The sequence below is a fragment of the Hipposideros armiger genome, unplaced genomic scaffold, assembly GCF_001890085.2.
Source record: "Hipposideros armiger isolate ML-2016 unplaced genomic scaffold, ASM189008v1 scaffold_107, whole genome shotgun sequence".
Classification (NCBI taxonomy): domain Eukaryota; kingdom Metazoa; phylum Chordata; class Mammalia; order Chiroptera; family Hipposideridae; genus Hipposideros; species Hipposideros armiger.
This window is the reverse complement of record NW_017731457.1, coordinates 997166-1020079: the sequence shown is the minus strand read 5'-3', so window position 1 is coordinate 1020079 and position 22914 is coordinate 997166. Positions and strand designations below refer to the sequence as shown.

At 54.3% G+C, this 22914-nt stretch overlaps 1 protein-coding gene across 6 annotated transcripts in view; it reads left to right on the top strand.

Moving 5' to 3' along the window:
- GTF2IRD1 (GTF2I repeat domain containing 1) overlaps positions 1-22914 on the top strand; it is a 105597-nt gene that overhangs the window by 41917 nt on the left and 40766 nt on the right. For all 6 annotated transcript variants that reach the window (XR_002124540.1, XM_019646878.1, XM_019646879.1 and 3 more), the window contains 10 exons: positions 343-432; positions 2516-2599; positions 7230-7413; positions 11975-12000; positions 12968-13076; positions 13985-14022; positions 14531-14611; positions 15260-15349; positions 20965-21012; positions 21907-21972. Coding sequence is in view for 5 of the 6 variants with exons in the window: in XM_019646878.1 (XP_019502423.1) it covers positions 343-432; positions 2516-2599; positions 7230-7413; positions 11975-12000; positions 12968-13076; positions 13985-14022; positions 14531-14611; positions 15260-15349; positions 20965-21012; positions 21907-21972 (816 nt within the window). In the remaining variant the exon portion in view is untranslated. The remainder of the gene's footprint in view (positions 1-342; positions 433-2515; positions 2600-7229; positions 7414-11974; positions 12001-12967; positions 13077-13984; positions 14023-14530; positions 14612-15259; positions 15350-20964; positions 21013-21906; positions 21973-22914) is intronic.

Sequence of the window (22914 nt, the reverse complement as noted above, 5' to 3'; positions counted from 1 at the left end):
AATTTACTGCTGTCATTATGAGAAGTGAGGAAAAGGACGCCATACACACACACAAATGTGGGCTGAGCAGGGGCATGGGACATAGGTTTGAAACAAGTGTTTCCACCTGTAAAAGGTGACCTCAGATATCCGGCCCTCCCTGACGATAGCGGACTCAGCTAAAGAATGTCTCAGGCCTCTGATCAGGGAACTTGCCTAGAGTTCACGATCACAGGACTCAGTTCTGGGGTGTTCCTGGTTGGTGAGACTGTTACCCCAGAGCCAATGTCTTTGCACTCACGCTGGGTCTGGGGATCCCTTTGGGGCTCACCTTGAACCTATACCTTTGTCTCCCTTGTCCAGGACAGAAGCCCACTGGATCTGGTGGGCCTCTCATTCAGAACGTCCATGCCTCTAAGCGCATCCTCTTCTCCATCGTCCATGACAAGTCAGGTAGGACAGTGCCCATGGCAGCACCCTGACCAGAGTGGGGGATCCAGGGCTGGGGGCGGTGCTTACTGAAATGGAAATATGTCCACCAGCTCTGTGTGAGAGAAAGGAGGACAGCTCTGCACAAAGGACTTGTGAGTAAAACCAGAGTGTAATGGTTCCATATTGCTATGTAACAAATTGCCCCAAAACTTAGCTTAAAACAATAAGCATTTTTACCTTATAGTTTCTGTGGGTCAGGAATTCAGGAGCAGCTCAGCTGGGCGGTTCTGGTTCAGGGTCACTCATGGGGGTGTTGTCAAGAAGTTGGCTGGGGCTGAGATCATCTGAAGGCTTTGACTGGGGCTGGAGGGTCCAATTCCAGGCTCACTGGTGTGGCTGTTGGCAGGAGGCCGATTCCTTGCTATGTGGGCCTTTACAGCGCTGCTTGAGTGTCCTCACAACATGGCGGCTGGTTTCCTAAAGCTAGTGATCCAACAGAGAGTAAGGAGGAAGCCACATGTCTTTTATCACCTAACCTCAGAAATCACTGTCACTTCTGCCATGTTTTACCCACGAGAAGCCAGAAGCTGGATCCAGTCCACACTCAAAGGGAGAGAAAGGAATTAAACTCCAGCTCTTGAAGGAAGGCGTATCAAAAACATGTGGCGCTGGCCGAGTAGCTCATTGGCTAAGAGTTGGCTTGGGAGCGTGAGCTCTGAGCAGCAGGGCCCCGGTTCGGATCCCACATGGGGGCCAGTAATGCTGTACCCTCTACCGCTAAGATGGTGATCAACAGCTTGACCTGGAGCTGGGCTGCCGTGAGACACCGGCGACAGCGTAGGCTGCAGTGGGCTCCTGTAAGCTACCGTGAGTGGCCAGCAGCCAGCATAAGCTGCCATGAGCCACTGTGAGCCACCATCCAATGGCCGGTGACCTATCTGCCTTAGCCAGGAAGAGTGCAATGATCACAATACCAACATGGGCCAGTGAAACAACGTCCTCCATAACTAGACTGAAGAACAAAAGGACAGCAACTTCTCTGTTCCCCCTCCCTGATTCCCCAATGCTGTTCCCTCCCCCAACACCCCAATAAAATCTTAAAAAAAAAACCCATATGTGGACAAATTTTGAAAGTACCTCACAGAGTACTGAGAGCAGGAAAATTTGGGATTCATTTATACCAAAAAAGGGATGAAGTAAGACTTTCCGGCAGTTTTGCCTTATAGAGGTCTCAGCCTCCTCTTCAATGAGAGGCTGTTTCAGAAAATGTTTCCTAGCATCAGAATGGAGACCCCACTGCCCCAAACAAGGTCCACCCCTGACAGGAAGAGGACCTTGGATATCCAGGTGGAATAGCGTCGTGGGAGGCCATGGTGGGCAAGGGCTATAAGCTGGAATGGAATCCCACTGGCTACTAGCTGGGTGATCTCAGGCGAGATACTCAGCCCCTCTGAGCCTCAGTTTTCCCATCTGAAAAACAGGAATAATATCTACGTTTAAAGGTTGTCACGAGGGATTAAGTAGGATATTATAGTATTTAGCACAGATAAGCACTTAATAAATTAAAGATGTTACTGTTATAACGAACCAGACAATCGCTCTTGTTACTCACATTAAATTGAGGTAGGAGCTTTGGCTTTATGGAAGAGGCCATCAGGGCTGAGAGTTTGAGGGAAGCTGACAAGGCCTAGGCTGGTGAGACCCCAGACGTATGAGGCATGAGGGTTAAGTCTTTGAGGCCAGGACTCGGCCTCTCCTTACTCAGAGGGAACAGTCCCTCAACATCCTGCTTGTCTGGGGCAGGAGAGGCCCGGATGGGCAGGCTGATAGCCACTGCCCATGGGGGTGGACGGAACCAAGAGGAGAGAGCAGGTGGGGAGACCATCAGAGGACCCTGGGTTTGTGTAGGGCTGCTTCCTGGAGGAGGCTGGGGTGTCAGGGCTGAGGTGGGAGTGGGTGGAAGGGCTAGGGCTAGTCTCGGGGGCACAGCCCCAGCTGGGAGTGTCCACAGGGCAGTGGGGAACGGGGGGCTTGCCACGAGGTAGCGAGGCCATGGGGTCCCATCTCCAGCTGGCCCTCACTTGTACCTCCTGTGTTTTGATAGAGAAGTGGGACGCCTTTATAAAGGAAACCGAGGACATCAACACGCTCCGGGAGTGCGTGCAGATCCTGTTTAACAGCAGATATGGTGAGTGGGCGGCATGGCCTGCTGTGTGGCCCCAGCCGCGTGTTGAGCATCTCATTACGTGGCAATCACTTGTGTTCGCTAACATGACAGCAGGAGCCATATGCTGTCACCCGCACGCCGTCAACACTAATGTCGTCTTCTGTCTGGGTAGGGAGGTGGCTGTGTCAATATTTCCCTTCCAGATGCTCCCGGGGTAGGGACTGACGGCAGAGCCCCAGACCTTGACTCACCTGTGGGAGGCAGGCAGGTCAAGGGTAGGCTGTCAAGTGACAAATGGCTGTTGGCCTCACACGCCTGCAGGTTCCTCACAGCATCATGCCGTTTCGTGCCTGCTTGCATTGCCTGTGCTGTGCCCTTTGCCTGGCATGCCCGTTGCATTATTTGGGGGCAAACTCCTACTTGTTCGAGACTCAGCCTGGGCCGGTGGGCGTAAAAGGCCTGATGGTTTTGTCTATTACGCGTCACACACTTGATGTGCCTTGTCTGTATCTGTTCCCGTGAGCGCCAGGACGGAGCTGGGCTCTGAACACACGTCAGCCCACCACACTCTGGGCAGCAAACACAGGTGGTAAGTGGGCAGGTGTGCCATCTATGTGGTCAAGCGTCATGCCAAGTGGAAAGTGCAGCCACTGGTTGGCTGGAAGACGTAGGTATCTGGGTGCCCCCCCCCCAACACACACACACACCTGTTCTCCTTTGTCTCCTTGGCAGTTCTCACTCACTGTCACTTGTTCACTCAGCCTTTATTGAGCTCCACCTGTAAGTCCCACTCGGGTCAGACAGTGTGGCCCTGGCCTGGGTAGGTGGCTCTCAGTCACTGGGGAGATGACACAAGAACCCACAGGTCACCTGGTGAGATGTCATACAATATGGCCTGAATCATCCAGCCCTACTGTGGGGCTGTCTCTCTGCACAATGGGGCTGAGGGAGGAGAGGGAAAGGGCTCAACTCAACCCAGAGCTTTCGGGACAAAGAGGAGAGTCGGGGGCCCCCGGAGCTCCCTGCGTGTTTGGGGTGGGGGCATGAGCATTGCACTGGGAGTCCACGGCCACTTGCCTGGCAACCTGGAATTGGACAGTCTCCCTCCCTAACCTTGGCCTTCTCACCAGGAGTGGACCTGACAGGGTGGGGCTTTACCACCCTCCCTGCCCTCCACTCCTCCTGCTCTCTTTCTCTCATCTCCGTTGCTTTTCTTCTTCCCTCCCCCCACCTTACTAAAGGAAAATTCTCTATTTATAACCCTTCTGACACCAGAAGTAAGGGTTTTCCCAAGCAATTCTCCAGTTCTTTGTGGACACTAATTGGGTGTCCCACAATTCAATTTCATTCTGACACTTAGTACCCGGAGTTACCCAGACCCCACAGGTTAAAGGTTCAGTCCCACAAGACTGCCCCCACTGCAGACGCCACTCACAAGTAGTGGGTTTGCAGGGTACCCCCACTTCTGTCTGACGTGGCTACACCTCCATGGATACCACGACCCCCTCTTCGGTTCGACAATTTGCTGTAACAGCTGACAGAACTCAGAGAAACACTTTACTTCTGCTTACCTGTCTATTACCAAGGACGCAAATGAACAGTCAGATGAAGAGGCACATAGAGCAAGGTCTGGAAGGGCCTTCAGTGCAGGGGTTTGGGGCGTCCCCCTGTCCTGACACACAGACTCACCAACTCCTCTGAGTCCTTTCTTTTAGAGTTTTTACAGAAGTCCCATTAGGTAGGCATGATTGATTTAATCATTGGCTGTCAGTGATAAGCTCAGTCTCCAGCCTGGCTGGGAGGCAGCTGAAAGTTCCTTTTGGTTCCTCCGGGGACCAGCCCACATCCTGAAGCTAACCTTGGGCCCACCAAGGGTCACTTAATTAACATATACTCAGGTCTGGTTGAAAGGGGATGAATAACAAAAGATGCCCTTCCCACCCCTATCACTGGGGGGGGGGGTAAGTAGGGGACAGTGGAATGACAAAGGTTTAGGAGTCCTAGTGCCAAGAACCCAAATGGAAGATCACATATGTACTGTACTTATTATATCACACATCAGCCTTGCTTTCCTCCCTTTTCTCGCACATTTACTGGTTGTGCATTTTGAGCCCCCCACCTTGTGCCATGGTCTCAGGGTGCTTCAGCAGTTGCCTGAGATGTGTCTGAAGTAGCAGGCAGCCTGCAACAACGCGCAGCAGTCGCGGGAGCTGTTACGTAGCCGCCTGCTGTAGGATGTGGTAGCGTACAGGGTGGGGGCCCTCGGAAGGAGAACACAGGTGAGAGGAAGGTGACGTCTCAACAGATTTGGGGAGTCAGGGCTGGCTTCATGGAGGAGCTGCCTTTTGATCCGCTGGGGCAGGGGAAACCTGAGCGTGTGGGCTTGGTGGTTCCAGGTTGGGGTGGGGCTGGCAAGGCCCTGGAGGCCTAGTGAGGAGTCTGTGATGGCCTGGGTGCCTTTGATGTGGCCACCCTGGCCCACCCACTCCGCCCTTCTGCCCAGTGCTGCAGGTACTGGAGGGCTGTCTGCACCTGAGTCCTCTTGGCCCTGGGCAGGTGTGAGCTACATGGGTGGCAGTGGGAGGGAGCGGGGGAGGGCTGGCCCTGTCTGCCCTTAGGGGAGGGCTCTGCCCCAGCAGAGCTGGCAGGCAGCCACCAGTCTTCAGGTCTGTTGTAAGCTCTGGATGTTTCCAGAATGTGGAGCCTTTTCTAGACTTCAGCACCTGGACCGCACCACGGCCAGATCCAAGAAGCTCTGGGCTTGGAGTCAAGGCCTTGCCCCTCCTCAGGCTAGGGCTTCCTTTGAGCGTTTCCTTCAGCTGTCCTGGGGAGAAGGAAGTTCCTCATCAGTATTGGGGGAGCTCATGGGTGGGGACACCTGGCAACCTGAGGCATCCCACACATCCTGAATGAGCAGATCCTGCTCCCGATTCTGTCCTTTCAGCCGCCAGCCCTGGGTAAGGTAGGCAAGCGATGGGGCTGGGAGTGCAGAGGGGGGAAAAAAACCAAAAGAAATAGGGGAGCCCAGCCTTCAGGAAGCCTCAAGGACATTGTCACCTGGGAAGAGGATGAGACTGGACTAGGACTGTGCATGGTGGCGTCCTTCTGTCCTTCCCAGCGGGTAGCAGCCGGAGGCTAGGCAGGGTCGTGCCTCCGTCCACTGGATCTCGTAGCCGATGACAAGACAGGCGCAGAACGTCAGATAAACCTGAGTGGAGATGAATTCACATAGACTCGAAAAACCTATCACTCAAACGCTGGGGCTGGGGCTGGGGCTGGTGATGTGGGGGTGGGGGTGGGGAAAAGAAATGGTTTTGACAGCTTTGAGATTTCCAGGGTTTAATTTGACAATGAGCTAAGTGTGACATCACAGTGAGATCTGGCTGCCAAAGCCACCAACGCAGACCTGGGCTGCATCAATAGAAAAACAATGTTGACAGAGCCCCAGGGAGGGTCCCAGACAGCTCTGCCCTGCCCTAGTCAGGGAATGGCTGGAGGAGGGTCCAGCGGGCACTTGTCAGGACACAGGCAAAGCCTGGTGAGGACACAGACAAGGCCAGGATGGGGAGGGTCCTGGGGAACAGCGAGGAGATGTTGGACCCTTGGGAACGATCAGAGTGATGAGGCACAGCTGATCTTCTGAGGCCTCCAGTCCTTGGGGAGAACAGAGAGGTATGAGAGTACCATCAAGCACACAGCAAGTGCTCAAGAAGTGTTTGGTGAGTGAGTGAATGAACATGCGGAGCTGGGATGTAAGTGCGTGACTGAAATTTGTAAGACCAAATCTAGTGGTCTGGAGGAAAAGAACAAGTAACTGCTCATGAGCCCAGATTCTGTCTACAATGCTGTCGGCAGAGCTGTCAGCTTCTGGCCGGGTCTCGTTTATGTCACTGCAGAGTGAGAGGAGTGCCAGGCCCCTTCGTGTAGGAGAGGGCGCACCTGTGTAGCCAGAGGCGTCCTGCCAAGAGCCGCCTCGAGCCTGGGAGCTTCCTGCAGCCATTCATCCACTCACCAAATATGCAGGGAGCAGCTACTACGTGCTGGCCCTATCTAGATCCCAGACGTGGAGCTAGAACACATGTGCCTGTTCCCGTGGGGCTAAGGTTCCAGACAGTGAACCAATGAATAGACGAGCATGTTTATAATGTCAGGTCGTGAGAAACTAGGGATGAAAAACAAAGCAGGATGGGCTAGGGAGGGATGGAGGGGGCTGTTTTAGGCTGATGAGGTATCATCTGAGGAAACACTTGAATGGAGAGGGGAGGGAAGCATATGGTTATCTGGCAGAAGAATATCTGAGTAGACAGAAGAGCAAGTGCAAAGGCCCTGGGGTGAGTGCCTGGTGTGTTAGCGAAGCATCAAGGAGGCCGGAGAGACCAGGGTGAGGAAGCAGAGGGGTGAAAGGAGGGAGATAAGGTCAGAGGTGATGGGGTCCTGGTCACATAGCGCCTCATAGGCCTAGGTAGGACTTTGAGTATCACTGAGTCAGATGGGCACCTGTGGGGATTTTTTGAGAAAAGTGACATGATTTGACATTTCAGCATGGCCAGAGTGGTGTCGGGGAAGTGGGAGGTGATAAAGACCGTGGCCCTGGGGCCCTGTGTGTCCTGCAGCCTTCATCTGGCACTCAGCCTTACCATTGCCCTTCCAGCGGAAGCCTTGGGCCTGGACCACATGGTCCCCGTCCCCTACAGGAAGATCGCCTGTGACCCAGAGGCAGTGGAGATCGTGGGCATCCCCGACAAGATTCCCTTCAAGCGCCCCTGTACCTATGGGGTCCCCAAGCTGAAGCGGATCCTGGAGGAGCGGCACAGCATCCACTTCATCATTAAGAGGTACGGGGTGGGGTGCAGGGGCATGGCCTTTGCTCTGGGCTGGTCCCAGGCTCAGAGTATTAGGGTGTGAGGGCTAGGCATGAGGCAGGCCCCTGAGGAGGCGATAATGACGCAGGGATGGAATGAAGGGGTTCTGTGACTTACCAGAGAGAATCGGGTGGACCTGGCAGAGAATTCAGGCTCCCTAACCTGACAGCTGTGCAGCCTCCTCCTCCCTGGGGAAGGTGTTGGCCCTCATAGCTGGCAGGGGAGTTGCCTGGACTCACCACCAAGCTGGCACCAGCAGCTCCAGGCAATGCCCAGACTTCCTGAATGCTCCCTCCTAAGTGGTCAGAGAAGGGGGGGTGCGGGATTTTGTGGCAGAGGCCATGCCAACCAGCCCCCTGCCTACAGGCAGCAATGCACCAGTCCCTTCCCAGGCATCTGTTCCAGAAGCCCTCTGAGGGTGCGGCTCTCCATGCATTCAGGTGCCCGCTCATTTATTTGTTGCCACTAGACTGTAAAGTAAGCAGGGACTGCAGGCAGGGCTGTGTTTGGCTCATTGCTAATTCCCCACTACCCAGAACAGTCCCTGTTATGTAGGAGATAACCTAGTATTTGTGGAATGAATGAATGAATGAACGAACGAACGAATGAATGCTTGTCCAATTTTGGGCTCATGCCTTCTGACTTTGTAGAGCTAAGGAGATAAACAGGGTAATGGGGGGGAGAGAAACGGGCGGGGGGACGTATTTAGGGTGAGCTGGGAGTTTGAGAAGGGGAGGCCCACACCAAGCTAGGCAGTGTCTGGGTGGAAGGGTCGGCCTCAGTGAGCAGCCTAGATGCCCAGGGGTATAAGGAGCATGAACAGAGGTTGTGAATCAACTCTAAGAGTGTAGGGATGATTCCAGAGCCGTGGGAAGGACCTCTGCAGGGTTGCTAGAGGCCATAGCTGGGGTCTGATGAACCCTCTGGCTGCTGGGGCAGATCGGACTCTCGGGAGACAAGAGCAGAGGTGGGGAGATTTGCGAGGAGGTTGGGGCAGTGGGACAGGCCGGCATGGCAGGCGGAGGGAGAGAGTGGCTGGATGTGGGATAGATGCTGAACTGTGATGCGGCTTGCTGGTGGGTGGAATGTGGGAGTGGGGAGGGAAGGATCACCTCGTTTCTGAGTGAGAGCATTTTGGATATGTTAGCTCAGAGAAGCTCAGGAGATGGGGTTCTCAGAGGCCAAGCTGAGATGTCAGGAGCTCAGGAGAAAAATCTGAGGGTTGTCAGCGTGGGCCAGGAAGGGATCATGGGAGGAGAGAAGCGAGACGAGAAGAGGAGAAGAGGGCCCATGTGACCCTGGGATCCCACGTTAGAGGCAGGGGTGAGGATGAGAGGCTGAGACAAGTGGCCAGGGGTCTGGACCTCTGATGCCTCCCAGGAGATGATTCTGAAAGTCAGCTCTTACTATGTGGGTCTCTCACTCAGAACCCTTCACTGAACCCGGCCCTCGCCCTCACGGTACAGCGTGTGCTGTCTAGCCTGTTGGCAGCCACCATGCCAGCCTTCATGCCCCTCTGCCTCCCATTCCTGGAAATTCCTGCCACCTCCCCTTCTTCTGAGCATTTGCTAAAGCACTTCCCTCCACCTGGACCAGCTTTCTACCTGCCTGACCACCTGTCTCTATCTTTCAAGGCCCACTTTTGCTTTTCTCTGCATCTGAAAGCCCTCCCCTGGTAACGAATTTCACTCTTTGGTAACAAGTGGTTTCTTCCCCAGTTGACATGCTCCTCACCTCCCAGGCGCTTGGACCACGTCTAAGCCATCTCTTGTGCCTTTACAACCCCAGCTTGATGGGGTCCTGGTCACAAAGGGCACTTGATAAATGATTCTGTAGGTGAACTGAAATCAGTCACCCTTCTGTCAGGCAGTGCCTACTGTTGTCTAGCTTAAATCTCTCTTGCTGTTGCCTCAGTTCCTTTCTTTCAGTTGACTTTTGGTAGGGGGATAGAGGAGAAGAAATGCAGCAGGGGCACCCCAGTGTCCCCTTTACATACCTGACCGTGGTATTTGATCTCCCTTGACCCAACCTATAGCTCATTTAACTCCTCACTGGTATGAACGCCTGCTACAGACCCAGCCCTGCATTGGGCTTTGCTGAGGACTTAATGAAACAACAGGCACAGTTCCCTCCTGCTCCGAGAAGCCACTGCCTGTGAGGGGGTGGTCACTCCTGTGATGAATCCAGGACACAGGAAACGTTCCCGGGTGTAAACTGAATGGCATCTGAGCAGCAAGCCTGTAAGGCTTCCTGAAAGAGGAGGCTTTGGCATCAGGCAGTCTGGGCTTGAAGTCACTTGCAGCTTGATAACCGTGAATAGCAGCTTCTCTTCTGAGTATCAGTTTCCTCGTCTATAAAAATGGGACAGTGATGCTCTTCTCCCAGATTTTTTTCAGCATAAACTTAGGAAGTAGACGTAACACACCTGACATGTAGTAGATGCTAAATAAACAAGAGTCCTTTTCCTTGACCTCATCTCTCTCATGTATAAAGGAGTAGTTAAGCACACGGGCACTGACAGCCTGGGTTCGAATCCTGCCCCTGCCACTTCCCAGCTGTGTGTCCTTGGGCAAGTTACTTGACTGCTCTGTGCCTCACTTGCCTCATCTATAAAATGAGGCTAATGATTGTCCGTGCCTCATAGTGCTGCTTGGAAGCTAAATAACTAGTGAGTAAAGTGCTTAAAACAGTGGCTGCTTTGTTCTGAGCCCTCTGTACATTTCCCACTATTACACATCCCAGCCTCTTCAAAGGACCATATGAGATCATCCTAGCAGACGGGTTAGGAGAAAAGGGGGTTAGGAAGCAGCTAAGAGGTAGAGTCTCTATCCCAGCCCAGGTGTTTGTGGGGTGGGGGGAAGTCAGGGTGCTCTCCTGCCGAAGGGAGAAGCACCTCGACAAGGCCTGTGGGTCTTGTCATTGTTAGTAGGGGACTTCCTGGCCCCCAGACCCCACTTGCACCGAGCTCTGGCCTCCAAATCTCCTGTTCCTCAGGACACTGCCCCCTAGTGAGGGGATCTGAGTTTACAACCCGAGGGGCCGACATGTTGGTTTTACCTATGGCAGGACTTAAGAGGAAACTTAAGAGGGAAAGTGTCTGGAGGGTTCCTGGGACTATGGAGTGCGCTGTGGAAGACTGGCAGTGGCCCTTGGTCAGCATCCATCAAGTGGGCGTTAAGGCTGGGCAGCCTGTGAGCCTGTCCATCACAGTCCTGGAGCCACCATCAGACTGTCTTCCTATCATCTGCTTCCCAACTCCAGCCGGGGAACTGTGCAAGCCCCCTATCCATCAGTGTTCCCTGATAAATACTAACCAAAACCCTAAATAATAAAACCACAGGTGATGCTGGCAGCCTCCCATCACTGGGTGCGGTCTCATCACCCTGATGACTTAGGCCTCGCCTTCTGTCACTGGCGTTTTTTGTCTCTGGATTTTCCACTGGGCCTGCCTTAGGCATTGCCCCTTTGTGTTTGTACTCGAACATCCCATGTTGCCTCTGAAGCCTGGGTTCAGTGACCAAGGCCCTGTCCCCTTGTTCAACTGTTCCCTGGCACACAGGCTCTGCCGGGGCCCCAGACCAGCTGCCTGAGGCTCCCCAAGCTGCCAGGTGCCACCTGGTTGGGGCTGGGGGCAGAACAGAGAGAACACCAGCCCTGGAGGCAGGTGGGCAGGTGACCCCAGCTCCCTCACCCACCTTTTCTCCATCCTCATTTTCCTGGCCAGACTTCCAGGTGTCTTACCAGCATGACTCAGGAGTCCCTGAATGGCCCCTGGGTTCCTAGGTATCCCCTCTCCAGTCCGTCTCTGTGATAATGGGGTGATCTGATGGTGCCATGCCCCTCAGGGGCTCCCCATTGGCCACAGGGTAGAGACCACGTGCCTGACATCAGCCAGCTGTGTGGAGTCCCCCACCCTTCCCTGTGCCTTTACCTGGAGAACCTTTCAGCCGTCCCACCTGAGCTTGCCATCCCCTCCCCACAAAGTCTTTCCCAACCTTCTCCCTGCTTGCCCCCACTTGGCTTCTGAGACACATGTGAGGGGTCCCGTGATTCAGACTGCATGGCTGTGATCTGGTGACAGGCCTGGCTTGTGCAGTTGACAGAGCTTCTTGGGAGCAGGGCCTCTACTGTGCTCATCCCTGAGACACAAGTGGCGTTAGGAAAAAGCCTGTGGGGCCCTGGTGGGAAAGGATATCATTAGCCAACTGTGGCCAAGCAGAGCTTGGGGCTACAGGAGGCCCCAGGGGCCTCGTGACCAGCAGATCGGCCCCTCCAGAGCCACCCGGGGGCGGCCCATGCTTTCCCTGGCTGAGGAGAAATGGTGCGAGGTATCTGGCTCTTCTGGACCATGCCCTCTCCTGCCCATGTGCATGGCCAGCACGGGGCTCGGGTCTGCAGGTACAGCCGTGCATGTGGGAGCCGTGCATGTAGGAGTCAAGTGACTGTCACCAAGGGGACCTAGAGGCCAGCTCCCTGAGCCGGGGGAGCCATTGGACCTGCACCATTCTCATGCTTCTCTCTCCTCTCTCCCCAGGATGTTCGATGAGCGAATTTTCACAGGTGTGTGTGGGTACCATCCAGTCTATTCTGAAGCGCCAAGCTGATGCCCCTAAGAGTGCTTGAGCTGCTCTTACGCCGGACCCCAGGGTGGGGAGGGAGCCTGGGTGTGGCTTCTGCATCCTGGGGCAGAAACAGATCCCCAGCTCCCAGGAGCAGACAACCCCTCGAGACTTGGGATGCCCTAGACAGGGAATAATAAAGCGAACGTTTGCTGAATACTTGCATGTGCCAGGTACTCTTCTAAGCTGTTAGAAGACATAATTGTAATTTGATTTAGTTTTTCACAGGCCTATGAAGTGAGTTTTTTCTTTTCCCTGAAGCCCATCGAGTGGGCATGGGGGACTGGCTGCTAATCCAGGCATGTGGCCCCAGAGCCCAAGCCAGATCCTGTAGTCAGTGTGCCTCTCAGGAGGAAGAAGCCGGCTCGGCCTGGCACAAGGGGAGCATGGATCTTGGGGTGCAACGTACCCTGGTCCTAGTTCCTGCCCTACCTCCCACCAGCTTTGTGACCGTGGGCAGGGTCTTATGGGCCCCAGTTTTCACATCTGTGAAGTGGGGGTGTTAGAGCACCTTCCTCTGGGTTCCTGGGGTAATTAAATAAGAGAATGGTCCTGTAGTACAGCTTTGGGGGAGACTCGGCCTCTTTCCCAAGGGCTCCTTCAGCCCCACCAGCATATGTAAGGTCAGGACCCTTCATTTCTGGCAGCTCCTTCCTGCTGCCCAGTCCTCACAGATCCCTGCCCTTCCCTGGCACTGGGGCCCTATTCCAAGGGGAGGCGTCTCTCCTTGGGACCCACCTTGGCTTGGTTGGACATGGAGCCCACAGGAGGGGCAGAAGCCAGACCATACCCAGGGTTGCCCCAGAGAGCTTCACACAGACCCCTGTCCCGGTGGCCCACAGGCAGAAGGAGGCTGGAGATCCTTTGCCCTGACCTTCCCCTCCCCTCCTTGACTCTCCTCCACCCAGGGAACAAGTTTACCAAAGACCCCACAAAACTGGAGCCAGCCAGCCCACCAGAGGACACCTCTGCAGAGTTCTCCCGTGCCGCCATCCTTGACCTGGCTGGGACTGCTCGGTAAGGCCTGACCCCGCTTTCGTCCCACGCTCCCCCAACCCCCACCACTGTGGTGGTGTCACCTGTGGAGAGGAGCAAGGCCTAGGGCTGGTCAAGGGTGCTGTGCCCAGTGTCTCTCAGCCACCTGATGCCCTGCACAGGCACAGGGTCATCACATACACACACTGTGCCCTCACGATACTGTAGGCCAGGGGGAATCTAAAGGGAGAGAGAAGAGCAGAGACTGCTTACTTCCCTCCACCTGGAGAACTCTCGTCCCGCCTTGGGAGCTAGCCACAATTCACCTGGTCTCAGAAGCCTTCCCTGGTCCCCAGATGTCTGCCCTGCTTGTCCACAAGGTCCTGCCTTCAACTCATGGTGCAGTCACCATCCCCCAGTGCCCCCAATCCAGCCTGTGGGCTCTGGGGGCCAGGGATAGACCATTTATCCCAAATCCTCATGTCCAGCCCAGCCGCCCTCACAGGCTCCATAAATTAACTGACTCATCTGTCCCAGGGATCCCGCCTGGCTTCTTTCCCCAGCCCCCTCCCCAGGCTCCCGGCCCCTGTCCCGGCTGATGGTCCCCGCAGCTCTCAGTCCCCTCAATAAGCACTGATCAAACCCCCATCGTGCTACGTTGTGGGCTCCCAACCTGGCCAGAACCAGGCCTGAGGAGCTCAGCGGGTAGGAAAGGTGGACACCCAGACAGTTCACTCTGGGATAGCGAGCAGACCAGTGGCTGGTGCAACAGGAGACTGTTGTCCTGGGAGACAGGCTCTGGGAACCTCGCTGTGGGGAGGGCCACCGGTGAGGATGGGCGTGAGCATGGGCAGGGGTGCATTCTGAATTGGCAGCCACCATGGGCCCTTGACCGCCTGACGGGGAATGCTGGGCTGGCGCCATGTCGTGTCTCGGCTTCCTTCCCGCAGGTCAGACAAGAGTGGGATCTCTGAAGACTGTGGGCCAGGTGAGGCGGAGCAGGGCCCTGCAGTGTGTGTCATGGGGCGGGACGGCGTCCATCAGCCCCACCCAGCAGCCTTGAGGAGAAGACAAGCTCAGACCATGAGCCTGTAGTGCTGATGAATTTCCTCTGCCTCTTCCTGTCCCATCACCCACCCCCTGGGCCTCAGAGCATGCAGGGAGCTCACTGGTTGTCGGGGGCTGTGCGGAGCAGATGGGACGTGGGTAGTTGGGAAACCTGGATTCTGGCATCACACTGCCTCCTACTGTGTCTGTGGCAAGTGGCTTCCCCTCTGTGGGTCTCAGTTGCCAGGTCTATAAATTGGAAACATTAGGACTGGTCTGAGGTTCTTCCTGACCCTCTATTCTTGGTCCGGGCAGAAGCATGGGGGCTGATATGACTTTTCCTGGGTGCTACTATCAAGTCACAGATACAAGAATATTATGGAGTGACTTGCTTTGCCTGGCCAAGCTCATGTCCACACCTGACTGGATCCCTTGTTTCCTCTTCGCAGGAACCTCTGGGGAGCTAGGTGGGCTAAGGCCCATCAAAATTGAGCCAGAGGATCTGGATATCATTCAGGTCACCGTCCCAGGTAAGGGGCAGACGTCTGAAGGGCTGACCTTGCTGCTCCAAGTGAACTTACAGGAATCAGATAGCTCTCACAGCAGGGCTCCTGGGCCTGCCAGAACCACTGCATCCCCTTCTAGCTAGACTGGGCTGTCTCCTCTGTCTCCTGAGGCCCTGCCCTGGCCAAGAAGGGGTCTCTGGGCTATGGTTTCTCTAGTCTGATCCTGAGAGCAGCGGGGTATCACATATGCTTTCTGCAGCCACATCTGCCCTGCGTGCCAGGAGTCAGGTCTCAACGCCGATCTTCCTCAAGGTCCCCCACAACCTTCACCTGTCTGGCCTGGCTACCCTGGGATTTGGGAGGCAGGAGGGAGGAGAAGAAAAGTCACTGGAGTGAGAGTATCTGAGTTTGACTCCAGACTTGGAATCCCCACGCCTCAGTTTCCATGCCTGTAGACAGTCAGCATGGGGTGGGGTGACCACTGGGAATCTCCAGGATTCCAGCCTCTGGGCCCCTGCCTGGCCTCTGATCAATAAGGCCGCCCTCCCAGAGTTCTAGGCTGTGGCCTCCTTAAGGGTCCTACTCTGTGGCATGCTCGGCTGGGGTTCCTAGGAGGCTGTGACAGGGTGGGACAGGCAGAAGATTCTCTTGTCATTGGAGTTTTGTCTTCAGACCCTTCACCAACCTCTGAGGAAATGACAGACTCAATGCCTGGGCACCTGCCCTCGGAAGATTCTGGTTATGGAATGGAGATGCTGACTGGTAAGAAACGGGCTGGAGACCCACTTTCCTGGGGTGTGACAGGCAGAGGAGTGGGTTAGGAAGCCCTTAGGCTTTTCTTGGTATTGACTGTTCGTCTTAGAGAAAACCCGGTGCATGCCTGACTCCCCCGGCCAGGCTCGGTTCCTTTCTGAAAACTTGAAGCTGACCTTGATCTATATTAAGCCTGGTTACTAGTCTTTCCCAGGAGCCCCCATTTGGATCAGTTTCTTTCTTTATTCAACAACTTGTTTATTGAGCACCTACTATGTACCAGCTCTAGGATGAGGTGCTGGGGACACAGCAGTGAACCAAGCAGACCAAAGTCCCTGCCCTCATGACTGACATCCAGTGTTGGGAGACAGATATAGTAAGCAAATCAATAAGTAAAATAGAAAGTCAGGTGGTGGTACGTGCTGTGGGGGACACAAAGCCGAGAGGGGAAGTACTGAGAGCAGGAGGGGGTGGTTACTACAGGACTTGGTCAGTGGACCTCACTGAGAAAGTGACGTTGGAGCAAAGACCTGAAGGAGCCATGTGGATATCAGGAGCTTTCTGGGCAGAGGGAATAGTACATGCAAAGGCCCTGAGGTGAACTATGCCCAGACTATGTCTGCAAGGAGGCCCAGGTGACTGGAGCAGAGGGAGGTGGGAAGGTGAGGTCAGGGAGGATGGGGTGCGTTCTGCAGGGCAAGTACATCACAGGAAGGAGTGGGGGCTTGATTGTGAGAATACAGGAACCCCTGGGCGGTCGGAGCTAACAAGGAAGATTTTAACAGTATTTACTCTGTCAGATTGAGAACAGACTGCAGAGAAGTGAGGACAAAGGCAGAAATGGGCCATTGCAGTAATCTAGCAAGGGGAGTTGTTGGGCCTGCAGATGGCAGCAGAGAAGGGGTGGGATTCTATATGATTAGGTTTTTAAAAGTGAATCATTATGAAGATAAATAGTATGTAAATTCTAGTACAGAAGGTTCGTGGATATGGCAGAAAAGATACCAGTACTCAGGTGACTGGAGTTAGGAAAGCTCTGTAACAGGGATGCAGGGCCAGGCCAGGAAACTTTTAAGAAAAGGGATGGTATTTGTTGCTTTTCCTGTGCGTGATGTCCAGTGTGGGCTTGGTTGGGAGGGGAGGGATCGGGCTGCTATTACTTAAGGATACTATGCAAAAACACAGTAGGCAGCATTTAAATGAATAGTGCAAAGAGAGCTCAAAAATGCAATGTTCAGTGTGGAAAGCACGTGCAGACGGATACGGATAATATAGTATTTATCGAAATGTGGAAACATAAAAACAGTACTGCTTAATGTTTTATTAAAAACTCAGGTGCGAATATGACCAAATACTAACATATATTCATTCCGGCTGGTGGGTACACGGGTGTTTATTATTATAATGTTCTGTATGCTTTTCTGCACTTTTTAATTTTGCTGCTACCAAAAATAAACAAATGTCTAGAAAAATAAATAAGAAGGTTTCCTGCTGGCCAAGGTGGGTGGTGCCGTGTGAACTGATAACAAAATAAAGGCAGAACACCTCCTGCCCCTTGTTTGCTTCCATCTTCTCTGTCAGGGAGAAGGGTCTGGAAATGGGAGAGTGAGGAGGCCCCGGGAGACCCGTTCGCTAAGGAGATACAAAGGCCTGCAGAGCTGCTGTGGATGAGTGTAGAGCTCCAGCTTCTAACGAGTCAAATCCCAGGCAGCTAATATCTAAGGTCCACCATCCATGGCACTTGAGAAGTCATGGTGGACGGAAGCTGAGCTGACAACAGGAAAACAGACTTCAAGATGAGGGTTTGCCCAAATTGCAGACAGGTCGACCAGGTGTCAGCCCCAGGCACGGTCCTGGAACAGGTCGCTACATAGACGGCTGAGTCATCAGAAGAGACCCCATGTGGGCCATTCATGAGGAATGGTTGGCTCATGGGCCATCAGGATCTCAGGCTGGCCCTGGGCCAGCTGGGGAAGCAAGGCTGCAGGGGGACCCTGGCCTCCACCTGGGGGATGTTTTCCGTTCTATCCTGGAGGGCTTGGTTCTTCCTCAAATATTTATCAGTTAGTTGGATACAGGGACCTCAGGCAGCAAGGATTATGCAATTTGCAGATGCCTCGGGAAGGAACAGGCAGTCCACCAAGAAGGATGTTCCCCATGACCTTGACAGCCCAGACACTGAGCTCAAATGCACTAGAAGAATTCATAGCTCAAGAAAATGTTTCGTGGGTTGTGTTCCCCAGGAACACTCTGAAATGGAGTTTAATGTGGGGCGTTTCTTAGGGGCTGCCCTTGGGATCAACACCTATGTGAAGGAGGGGATGGAAGCACAAGGGGTCAGAAGGAGAGGTTAAGCCATGACGCAGCTCCGTCGACAGCCTCCGCTAACCCCACAGGGAGCTCTGCGGCCAGAATGGCCCTGTTGAGTTCCGAATTGAACCAGGATGCCCTAGCCTTTGTACCAGACCTTTTCCTCAGTCAGTCACGGGACTGCCAAAAAGGCAGCCCTTTAAGGGACAGCTGCCCTGGGCTGCCAGTTGACCATAGTCCCTGCTGCCAGTGCAAACAAGCTGGGGATGAGGGCGGTACATCCCAGTGTCCAGCACGTTAATTAATGGAAGATTGCACCAAAAAAAAGACAACCAGTAAGCAAACACGTGCAACCACAGAGAAAGGAGGGCTTGCACACGGCGCATCTCTTTTGCACCTTTTGATCGGACAGAGCTTTCATTGAGCATAGTGGGAAGTGTGTACTCACACAGTTTGGGTAAGAAGGCAAATGCTCCGATTACTTTTTAAAGAAATGTGTCAGCTTGAAGAACCATGAAAATGAGCGTTCCCGGTCATTCCAAGAATCCCATCCTAGGAAAATATCTAAAATATGGACAATGTTTTCTGCATAGCGAGGTGTTCATGGCAGTGTTACTGATGACAATGAAAAATTGGAAAGAGCCCTTCTAACTACTGGGCACCATTAGTGATATCCTCCTGATGGCAGCCACTAAAAATAGGCAACGTGGGAGAAAGCAGGCACACAATGAGCATGCTGCTTGGGCTGAAATCCAGCTGCCAGTTCCCCGTCCAGGGCTCCTTTCAAGGCACGCCACTCAAAGTTGATGAATCAGGAAGATTCTGAGGTTTTGAGGACCACCGTGGGTTAGAGGCTGTGTACATGTGCTGTGTTTTTTTCTGTTTACACATACATATGTAAAATAAATGCTACAGAGCTCATAACACCTAAAGGAAATGTTCCCACTGCCGCCGCCTCAGGCACCTACTAGCTTCGTGTCCGTCCTCTGCGTTTTCTACGCACATGCTAACGCCTCTTGTTACTATTGTGTACACTTTGTCCCTCACTTCCTCACCTGGCGCCTTGGACATCTCTGCAGCGGCATGGTATGCGCTGTGTCAGCATGTCCTTGATCATTTATTAAGGTTGTTTCCAGTTTCTCACTGTTGAAACGAGGTAGCAGTGAGCTTTTTGAATGGGTGTGTTCAGAGGAAATAGCTCGGCCCTCTACATCTGGGTGGAGATCACACACGTTCCCCTTGTTTAAATTTGGGCCCCCAAAACATCCAGGTGGTCTCCGGCTGCCTTTAACAGGCTCCCCAGGAGCGGGCCCAGCCCAGCCTCCTTCTGTTTGGGGAACCCAACAAAGCTGGCAGGAACCCTCCCAAGTTGGACTCCTGTGGACGGCTGGGTCAGGTCATCTGCCTGCTCTCTAGATTGTTGCTGCCGCCTGGGCGGGGGGCAGGGGGTGCGAGGGGGACACTGTACACATGGACAGCTCATAGCGAGGACAGACTCCTGAGCTGGGTGTCTGCTCTCCTGCCCCTCACAGGCCACCTGGTGAATTAATAAGTGTTCCAGGTATGATACCTGGGCAGCTTCCTTCACCTCGGGACAGACAGCGCCTGGCTCCTTGTCACAGGCTCCTGCCCAGGGAAACCCTCCCATGTGGCCCCGCTTGTTCGTCTGTCCCCAGCAGACTCATCTCTTCCTGTCTGTCTGCCTTGCGCTCCAGTGTATTAGTGGGATCCCCCAGAAGCTGACCCCGAGACAAGTGCATTCGTTCATTTGGGAGAAGGTCCGGGAACCCTCGTAAAGGGTGAAGTGGGACTGAGGCGATACAGCAGTGTTATCAGTTTACCAGGCCCGTGACCTCTACGGACAGCTGAGCTGAGGGCCCACGGGAGCCCGCTACCCACTCGCCTGAGTTTACGCCACTGGGTGAAGAGGAAACTGGGTTAATGATCTGCCAAATCACCCCTGTTATTGGCTGAGCTGTTCCCAGGACGTTAACCACAGGCTCACGGTGTGCCAGTTCTTCAGGCAGAGGCAGAGTCCACCTGATGTGTCCATTTCCCTGAGGAAAGTTTAAGCCTAAACCCTTAGGTTTAGGCTGGCCCTCAACCTTTTCAAGTCAGCGACTGAGCATAGTTGAAACCTTCCAGCTCCTGGTCTGAGCCCCAAGTCTCAGGCTTTCTGGTGATCCCAGATGTTCACCTGCCCTCAGTCGGTGAGTGGGCATTGGCCATTGTCAGCTCTCCCATGATTAGCCCCTTTCCTGCAGCTCAGGATCCCATCTGGGACAGGGGACAGTACCCTGCATGCCTCATCACTGAGTGATCTCTGGAGCTGGCAGGAAAGCAGACCTGGAATCCGCCACTCCCCGGCTCAACTGTACATCGTGGGCTGAAAGCGGCTGTTTAAGGGCTAGTCCTGTGTGTGAAGGCACCAGCGAGCTTCCTAAGTTACAGCTCCCATCTCGTTTCAAGTGTTAAAAATTGCTCAGTGCCTTTCTTAGCTTTGGTGATAAAGGGGCCCTCTCGCCTTCACCACACCCCATTCACCATACTCCCACTGTCTGCATTTGCAGGTCGTCCTCCAGCCAAAAGCAGTCTTCTCGGAGTCTGTCCTCCTCCCCACACTCCTTCCTCCCTGCACGTGTCCTTCCTGCTTCACTGCTTTTCCTGGACACTGGGATCCAGCCCAGGTGTTCCCCCTCCTGCAGGAAGCCTTCCCTCCTCAGCCCCCCAAGGCCAACAGGAGACCCCCTCTATCTCCATACAGCCTCAGCAGTCACCTCCCTGGTGGTTGCACTCTGCCCTTGCTACCTGTGGGCAAGCATCTTGGGAGAAGGTTGGATCCATTGCTGCCAACCTGGGCTGGGGCTAGTGCCACCTCATCAGCCCTACCCCCAACCACCTGACCCATGCCCCCCACCTGCCTCCCTCTGTTCCCTTATCTGCCTCTGTTTTTCTTCATGGCATCACCACCATCTGGCACTGTGTTATGTCTGTGTCACACCAGGAGGACAGGGCTGTGTCTTGTTCCCATCGTGCCCGGAACAGAACATAGCATGCAGTAGTCGAAGGACTGGCAGGCTCAGGGCTGGCCCCCCGGGGGATGCGTACCAAATGTGAGGGGACACGTGGTCTCTGAACCTGCCCTGTTCACATGGAGGCGAGGGCAGGTGCCTGTACCGAATCGGGGTCCCTGCTCCCGTCTGGGGGTCACCATGCAGTGCTTCAGAGTCAGAGCCCACCTGCCTGGCCTGACTGGCAGCACAGGATGCAAGAGATGATGGCGTGGCTTTCCAGCTTCCTCTGTTCTCTTTCAGACAAAGGCCCCAGCGAGGACCTGCGTCCGGAGGAGAGGCCTGTGGAGGGTAAGACGCTGAACACCTCCCCCATTTCACCCCACCTCTGCTCCCTTTCATCTCCCCTTTGTTTCTCTCCCACACTCCATTTGGGGGTGGGAGTCCCATGGGCTACCTGAGGTGGGAGGCTGGCAGACCTGTCTTCTAGAACTAGGAGGTACCTGGTCAGACGTATAGCAGCTCTTCGTGGTAAGGGAAATTGCAAGGTTTTCCATTTTTGTTTTTATACACACTCTGCTTCTTTGCACGAAGGTTTTAATGCTGAGGGAGGTCTGAACCCAGTCTTCCTGAGCACATAGAATTTAGGCCTGAAAGCCAGAAATGAGCTTTGTGTCCATCAGCCCTGCTCATCTCTTCCTGCTGAGAGTGGGAGTAGGCTAGGAAGAGGAATCACCATGAGGGTGGGCCTGGAGAATCTCAGGAGTATCTGCCCCTGGAATAGAATAAGTGAGCGTCAAAGGAGAGGTGTCTCTTCCCCAAACCCAGCCGGCCAAGGCCAGGAAACCATGAAGTGTTAACAAAATTCTAATGCCACCTGGTGGTGGCATACTCAGTTTGCCAGCATAGTATTTATGAGTTAAATCACTGAGCTTGTCTGGAGTGACACTTACCTAGAAAGGCCCATGGTCATTCTTAGGACACAAAACCTTCCAGATCTCCGTTCAGGCCTGGTGATGCCCTAGACTGGATTTCACAAGCAGGTGTTTGAGCTCAGGAATTGCAAACCTGTCTGGGGATGCCATTTCTGAGAGAATGGGTTACATGCCACCACCACCCCTGGCCTTCCCTATTCCAGGGTCCCACCACAGGGTCATTCTTGGTGCCAGCAGAGCTGGGACATGAGCTGAGAAGCAGGGTGCCGCTGCCACTGGGGAGGCTTAGCAGGCTGCTTTTGCCTTTCAGATAGCCATGGTGATGTGATCCGGCCCCTGCGGAAGCAGGTGGAGCTGCTCTTTAACACGCGATATGGTGAGCAAGGAGCTGGATGGGGCCAGGGCTGCCCTGACCAGCCTTCCAGCTGCCCTGTGTTCAGAGGGACTTGAGGCCCAGCCCCCCATCCCAGCTGCTCCCTGTACAGGAACAAGCGGCGAGGGGAGGCAGGGACTGCAACCCATTGGGAGGGCTGTGGGGGCCCCCAGGAAGACTGAGGCGCTACCAGAAAACCCCACCCTCTGAAACTCTGCATCCTGGCCTTGATCAACACACTCGCATTCACATCTGCCTCAGCCTCGGGTTGGAGAGGCCACTTCCTCCTCGTAAGAACTGTCCCTCGGTCCTCGCAGACACCCTCATTCAGGGTCCTCAGGAGAACTCATACATAGCAAGAACTTCCTTCTAGAGAGACAAGGACAGAGGATGGGGAGGCAGTGGAGAAAGCTAATCTTTATTAAGTGCCTATGGTTTGCCGGGCACTGGCTAAGTGCTTCACACAAGTTCTCTCATCCCATCTCACAAAATCCCTGTGTCCTAATACCCACTTGGAAAATGAGGAAAATGAGGACTGGTGAAGTGACATGGCTTGTATGAAGCCTCACAACTAGTGAGTGGCAGCACCTGGCCTAGGCCTCAGGCCTGTCTTCTTCCCAAGGCACAGTGTTGGATCACAGAGTTTGGGGGTTCTTTATGGTGGTGGGGGACCTGCTGGAGGGCATTTCTGGCAACGTGGGGTCACACGGACTCGGGTAGAGCCAACGCCAGGTCTCACCAGCCATCAGTGGTTTTTCCTGCACTGCCTGGGTGTGAGTTTGGGGTTCACGTCCCCCAGCTCTGGGGCTCTGGCACCTGAGATGAGTCACATACCCCCTGGAGCTCCAGGTTTCTTCCCTGGGGACTGTGGGTAACAGGCCTCACCTCTCAGGAAGGTTGGGAAGGCTCACTGACTCTAAAAGGGCCCTGGCATCTCTGGCCCCC